The sequence below is a fragment of the Trypanosoma grayi genome (assembly GCF_000691245.1).
Source record: "Trypanosoma grayi strain ANR4 Tgr_342_V1, whole genome shotgun sequence".
Taxonomy (NCBI): Eukaryota; Euglenozoa; class Kinetoplastea; order Trypanosomatida; family Trypanosomatidae; genus Trypanosoma; species Trypanosoma grayi.
The window spans coordinates 2,899-9,589 of NW_008825961.1; the positions used below are offsets into that span (position 1 = coordinate 2,899).

At 58.1% G+C, this 6,691-nt stretch overlaps 4 protein-coding genes across 4 annotated transcripts; all 4 read right to left on the reverse strand.

The window, feature by feature from the left end:
• Nucleotides 1–395: 395 nt before the first annotated feature.
• DQ04_03421030 (DNA excision/repair protein SNF2) lies at nt 396–2,570 on the reverse strand (the record flags this gene model as incomplete). The annotated part of the gene is made up of 1 exon (XM_009312812.1): nt 396–2,570. One exon carries the CDS (start codon nt 2,568–2,570, stop codon nt 396–398), a length of 2,175 nt encoding a protein of 724 aa, XP_009311087.1.
• A 384-nt stretch (nt 2,571–2,954) lies between these two features.
• DQ04_03421040 (hypothetical protein) lies at nt 2,955–4,541 on the reverse strand (the record flags this gene model as incomplete). The annotated part of the gene is made up of 1 exon (XM_009312813.1): nt 2,955–4,541. The coding sequence occupies one exon, from the start codon at nt 4,539–4,541 to the stop codon at nt 2,955–2,957; it is 1,587 nt and encodes a 528-aa protein (XP_009311088.1).
• A 528-nt stretch (nt 4,542–5,069) lies between these two features.
• Nucleotides 5,070–5,852, reverse strand: DQ04_03421050 (flagellar/basal body protein; the record flags this gene model as incomplete). Its single annotated transcript, XM_009312814.1, has 1 exon — nt 5,070–5,852. The coding sequence occupies one exon, from the start codon at nt 5,850–5,852 to the stop codon at nt 5,070–5,072; it is 783 nt and encodes a 260-aa protein (XP_009311089.1).
• Nucleotides 5,853–6,307: 455 nt separating this feature from the next.
• Nucleotides 6,308–6,631, reverse strand: DQ04_03421060 (thioredoxin; the record flags this gene model as incomplete). The annotated part of the gene is made up of 1 exon (XM_009312815.1): nt 6,308–6,631. The coding sequence occupies one exon, from the start codon at nt 6,629–6,631 to the stop codon at nt 6,308–6,310; it is 324 nt and encodes a 107-aa protein (XP_009311090.1).
• Nucleotides 6,632–6,691: the final 60 nt, after the last annotated feature.

Below are 6,691 nucleotides of genomic sequence, written 5' to 3' on the forward strand. Positions count from 1 at the left end.
CCAGTGTGCGCTAACTTAGTGCCCAATCAAAGAAGCATCTCATCTAGTGGAAGGATAAGGAGGAGCAGAAACAGCAAGTGCAGGGGTAGAAGAAGCAACAGCTCTCTCTTACAATCCCAGAAGAAGGAGGAGGAGGAGGAGGTGCAATGTGAGGAACAAGAAAACGAGTAATAACAACATCTAAGGAGTGATGCGGTACAAAAACAGATGTGACTGTACAAACAAATGTTACCTCGTGTGAAAAAGGCGCGCAGGAGCAGCCGCCCAATTTTTTTTTCTCGTCTTTGGGTGCTGTGGGCGGGTGAATCACCATGCCCGCAGCAGTAGCAGCCCATCATCAGTTATATGTGGATACACACAGCCCCACCGAGAGAGAAAGACGGAAAGCGAGCGACTCACTCGAGGCCGTCAATGGACGGCGCCGTGAGTTGCACGCTGTCTTCATACGTCAGCAGACGCTCAGCGGTGGGCTGGCTGCCGGTCTTGTCATTGCCTTCCCCTTCCCCCTCCTCCTTCTCCAATTGCAGTAGAATCTCCGACACCTCCTCTTGACTAAGCAGCTCCTGCCGTGGCCCCTTTGATGCGGAGGACGCCGAGCTCACTTGTCGCCTGCGCTTCGCAGCGCCACGCCGTGAGGAGACGGTGCTACAGGCCACGTCCTCGCTATCCTCCGTGTCGGCCTTCACCACTGCGTCAACAAGGACACAGCTGTTGTCGCTCACATCGCATATGCACGGCAGCGATGTCAGGGTGGTGCGCTCCTCAGGGTGCACGGCGTTAGGATGCAGAGATTCAAGCTGCACCGCCGTCTCGCTGCGGTCAAGGTTGCCCACATCGAACATACTGCGCAGCTGCAGGCGTGTGAAGTAGCGATAGAACTCTTCCCCCTCTCGTTCCGGCGCTGCATCTGTTTCTGCTGCATCTCCAGCTGCTTCTGGTGCCGCTGCCACCGTCGCAGTGCTCTGCTTTGCTGCCATGACCTTGAACACCTGGTTGCGGTACACCTTCTCCTCCACGGTACCGCACGTGATGAGGCGGTACACAACCACGTCGCGAGTCTGGCCGATACGGTGCACGCGGTCAATGGCCTGCGCGTCTGTTGACGGATTCCAGCTCGGGTCAAGGAGAATAACTGCCGACGCCGCCTCCACTGTGAGGCCAACACCACCAACCTGCGTTGTAAGAAGGAACACCCACAGGCGCTCACTCTTGTTGAATGCCTGCACCGTACGTACACGTGTCTCCGGCGGCACATCACCGTCGAGCCGCGCATATTCAATCCACCAGCACTTGAGCGCAACGGCGAAGAGGTCGAGGAGCCGCTTTGACCGCGAGAAGACAAGCGTCTTGCGCTTCTCGCCAATGCACTTCACGACCAACGCCAGGGCAGAGACAATTTTGGCGCTGTTGAACGCATCCCCGAGATGCGCGTAAGCTTCGGGGGCTTCGAGTGGGTTGCGCATAGCCTCGCGGTACGCCTCGTCGTCGAGGTTGAGCCACGGGTGGTTGCATGTCTGCATCAACGACGTCAGTAGCAGAAGCGGCTGCGAGGCATCAACATTCCGAAGCGTCATGGCCACGCGGTCGTTATCGACAAGCGCGATGTACTGCTGCTCCTGTGCCGTGTTGAGGCGCACCCACGCGATGAGGTCGCGCTTGTCGACAGGTAGCGCCTCTACTTGCCGCTTATCTCGGCGCAGCATGTAGGGGCGAATCGCGGCCTGCAGAAGTGCGAGTTGACGCGCCGCATCGCACCGCTCCTTCTCCAGTGCGTCACGCTCGTTGCCGCGCAGCAGGACAGTATTTATCACGCGGAAGTCCGCCCGTGTGGTGCCGAGAATAGACCCGTCAACGAACTGAAAGATGCTCCAGAGGTCCTCAAAGTTGTTCATCAGCGGCGTCCCTGTGATGGCGATGCGGTGGCGCGACGACAGCGCCATGGCGCTCTGGAACACCTGCGTGGACGCGTCCTTTATGAGGTGCGCCTCGTCCATCACGACGTAGTCCACCATGCACGCCGACATGGCCGCGCTGTCCTGGCGCAGCACGCCGTATGTGGTGAGGAACAGGCAGGCGGTGCCATGCTTCAGCCGGCGCCAGCGCTGGTGCCGTTTTGCCTTGACGTCGCCGTGGATGGCCTCCACCAGCGGCGCCCGCAGCCCTCCCCACTCCTGCAGCGCGGCCTCCCATATGGGCAGCAGCGTCGGCGGCACGACAATGATGGTGCTCGTGGCGTGCCTGCTCGCGTACATGGCTCCGAGAAATGTGGCAACCTGCACCGTCTTCCCAAGCCCCATCTCGTCAGCAAGCAGGCAGCCGCGACCCTTGCGGTGCCGCTCGTACAGCCACCGGATGCCCTCCTTCTGATAGTCAAAGAGTTTCGCCTCGATGTCTGTCGGCAGCGGCAGTGTACTAGGGAGGGGCGCTGCCGCAGGGGTAGAGCCTGTCTTGCGGCTGCTGTCGGTTCGTGTGGTGTTGACGGAACTACTCTCGCGCAGCTTGGCCGACGAAGACGGCGTGGCAGTGTACTTGCTCAGGGAGAAGAGCTCCTCCAGCTCCTCATCGTTCATCCTCCTGCTGTACTGCTGAACACACACACGCGCACGCGAGAGGAGCGAGAACAAACCCCCAAAACAAACAAACAAACCGTACAACAAGAAGAGAATGAACAGTTGTGCAAGCAAACAAAAAGAAAGAAATACTGTTAGCGTACGCCTCGCAGCAGTAACAGAGTGTGCAGGAGTCTCCAGTTGGTGCCCATCATGCTGGCGCAAAGACACCTATGCGAAGTAGTGAGAATGTAAACCAGAAATGTACACGTTCCTCCTTGCTTTACCTCCTTTCGGTTCATGTGGTGCTAGCAAACACTCTTCTACCATCACCCCAATCTATTTTATTCCTTCAATCTTTCTCTCGCTCTCTTTCTTTATTCCCCGCACTGCGCCGGTGCGCAGTCACGCATCTAGCGCACCGTCGGCGTCGTTTACAGGGAGTAGCGCGTTGTCACGGACCACACCGTCACGCAGCCGCAGCGTCGCCCCCTGCAGCCGCTGGACGCCGTACAGCCCGTTCAGCTCCACCACCGACTCCGCCACCGTGAGCGCGGCGCCAGTGGCGAGGAAGACGCCATTGCCGCCGTTGCGCAGCACGCTACAGCGCTGCAGGAGCCCCACAGCGCCCTCGTACGCAACGACACCATCGGTGACGTTCTCCTCCACCACCGTCTCCCGCGCGTGCAGCGACGACTTGCTCGCCACGCGTATCCCCGCCTCGCAGAGCCTCACTTTGCACTGTGCCACTACCGCCCTTGCGCCGTGGTGAGCGAAAATACCGGCAAATGCGCATGACGAGAGCACACAGAGACGTAGATGGGCCACCGTCTGCGCGCCCATCGCCTCCACCGCACAGCTGCCCTGGTAGAGGTGGCAGCCGTGCAGGTCTACGCGAGCACCAGCTGCGGCAACCACCAGCGGCGTACCCTGCGCCAACGGATCTTCCGGCGTGCTGTCCACTGCATCCTTCTCCACCAGCACAACGCCACTCACGCGCAGCTGTGTGCTGCTGCCCTCTGCACGAATGACAGGCTCGAGTGTGCTCAACGGCTTTATGATCACAGCAGCGCCAGGAAACACTGCAACCAGCTCCACCGCGCCGCTGCCAACAAAGTGCAGATTCTCATGGTAGACGCCAGGGTGCAGCACGATAGAGTCTGTATCGCCGATGTGCCCACTCTCCAGTATCGGCCCAATGACCGCCGCTCTCCGCCGCGTCTCAGGCTGCAGCTTATGGACTCTGCCGATGACGCGACGCTCAATTGCCATATCTGAATTCTCCTCTTCTTCTTCCACCTCTATTGGTACTGACATCTGCTGGGTAGAGTTGGGTGTCAGTGTCACTGAGTTCATTGGTGACACCTGCGCCTGGCCCAAACTGACGTCCTCGTCGTCGTTCATGTCATTTCTGGAAGGACTGCAGGCGTCCTCAACACCAATCCTGCCTGTCTGCGTCGCTATGCCTGCTGTCGCTACCTCTGACTGAACTGCTGCATCCTGCCGCCCCGCTGTTGCAGCCTCCACCTGTGTGGCTGCATCCCGTCGTGCGGTGTGTGGCACTCGTGCAGCCGTCACCGAAGCGCTCAGTTCCTGAAATCGACGTGCACACGTGGCGAAGTGCTGCATGAATGTTAGTGCATGTGCAAGAAGAGGACCCTCCACTCTTGCCTGGCCCGCCATCTGACCCAGCACCTTGGTCAAGTCAACGGCTTCCATGTCGCAGAGAAGGCCCTGCAGCTCCGCCTGCACTGCGCTTCCTTCATCGGCGGTAGGATCAACAACATCAACAGCACCAGCACCCGATCCTGAAGTGACGCCACTGAGATTCAGCGAGGCACCTCGACTACTCTCGCCCTGATACTTTGCCCGCAACGCGGCAAACATCGACTCCTCTCTACCCGAAAATGTCTGCAAAAGGGCATCCACCTCCCCTAGTTTTGCAGGGTTGTACTTCTGGTAGAATTCAACAAGCTGGTCTCGGTAGTTCATTGGGCACACCGCAACCCCCTCGAAGGCATACACAACTCTCCCAGCGCCTGCCTGTGCCTCAGCGTTGGTGTGTATCTCTTCCTCATATATATGTGTGTGTATATGTGTATTTGATTCACAAGAAGAAGCGGCAGCGGGGTAAAGATGAGCGGGACCGCAATACGACCAGCAGGGCATTGCTCCATCAGTGCCAATGCGCGGGCGTCCCCATCACTCCTGCGTCCAGCGGCACACGACTCGACGCACAGACTGCATACATTACAGCGAATGCGGGGGCGCAAAACAGAATAGGCGACCCCAGCACACACGCACGCACAAGGAGGAAGGCGTCAAAAGGCACAACACACACCCAAAGTGATTGAAGGCGAGAGACACACCTTTCTTTAATTTTTCCTTTTCACTATGCACATGCTGTCTCCCTTTTTTTTTCCTTTTTTGTTTCTCGTCATTCTTTGGTCTCTTACTTGTTCCCCCTTCTCGCCCACCCCCTTATCTATGCATCGCGTACTGTCTCTATCTTATCCCCATTCAAATAGGCACGAACAGCTGCCGTGTGGAGCTGAACTTCCGCTCCGCCTCGTCAATCTCGCTGAGCTCATTCTCAATCTTGCCGCGCCGCGCCCGGATTGACTGCGTGTCGTAGCGGATGGGGATCTTGTTCAGCTCCACCTCGAGCTCCCTCCGCCGGCTGGCGAGCTTCGCGAGGGTCTCCTGCCGCTCCTCCTCCGTGATGGGGCGGTGGCCCGGCGGATACTTTGCCACCTCCTTCTGACGTTCCACCTCGCGCTGCAGTGCATCCTTCTCCGCGGCCAACTCCGCCTTGCGTTGCACAATGTACTTCGGCACCGCGCCGCGCGGGACGCTGCCAGCGTTCGTTAGACCGCGCGGGGCGTTGGTGGCATTCGTTAGACCGCGCGGGGCGTTGGTGGCATTCGTTGGACCGCGCGGGGCGTTGACTGCATTCGTTGGACCGCGCGGCGCCCGCTGTTGCTGCAGCTGCTGTGCGGGACGTGGCTTGGCTGCTGGCTCTGCCGCACAACGCTTCTGCGTGGCGTCGTTCTCCATGAAGCTGAACGACTGCGCCCGATCGCCGTCGCACTCGCGGATGAAAACCTTTATTTCCACGTCGTCGCCGCCACCTCTCAGATTCCCGTATCCGTGTGAAGAAACATGATTGAATTGCGCCTTCTGACGCTGGATGATTTCATCCGCTCGCTGCTTCTCAATCATCGCCTCCCGCGCCCGCTCGCGGTTCAGCTGCTGCTGCTCCCTGATCTGCAGGTAATTCTGCCGGGCAGCGTTGGTCGACATGCGCCAAGAACAAAGAAAAAAAAAACTATCACAACGTATTTTCACGCCTTCTGTGGCCACTCACTGGCTGCTTCACCGGACCAATGATGCGTCCACCGCACGGATTCTATGCTGTCAGCTGACACTTCTACTGTGGCCGTACAAGCGATGGGCCAAGAGAACCCAAAAGCAAAAAAAAAGGGGTGAGGGTGCGAATGGGACGCAAGAGGATTCTCCGCGGAGTGGAGAAGAGAGAGAAACCAGCGCACAACACCCACTCCAATATTAAAATAACGAATACAAAACGCGGAGTCCCTCTGTGAGAATTCATTCACGTTTCTTTTTGTTCGCGCGAGGCGGGGGAAGGGATATAGAGAGACCTTCCGTGAGAGAACACACAGACACACGCGCAGCAGAGCCGTATCACTCCTCCAGCTTGCTGTAGCGCCCCGCCCCTACACCTCCCTCTCTGCGTCTCACTTGGGGTTAATATTCTCCCGTATTTTCTGCTTCAGGGTGTCCAGGTTTGCTCCAATGACGTAGTCGAGCATCTTCCCTCCCCGCGCAAGCATAAAGGTCGGGAGTTGCAGCACTTTGCACTTCGATACGATCTCAGAGTTGGTGTCTGCGTCCACCTTTGCAAACCTCACTGTTGGGAAGTCGTATGTAAGCTTTTCCATCTTTTGCTCAATCGTCTTACAGGGGCCGCACCACACAGCGCTGAACCACGCAACGGTCAGCGCATTGTCATTCACGAGTTCCCTAAACTGCTCCACACCATACACATCCACCACCGGCATTGCCGCTCTTCCTGATTCTTTTTTTTTTTGCTATTCCACTTGGGTGCGCAGTTTGGGGGG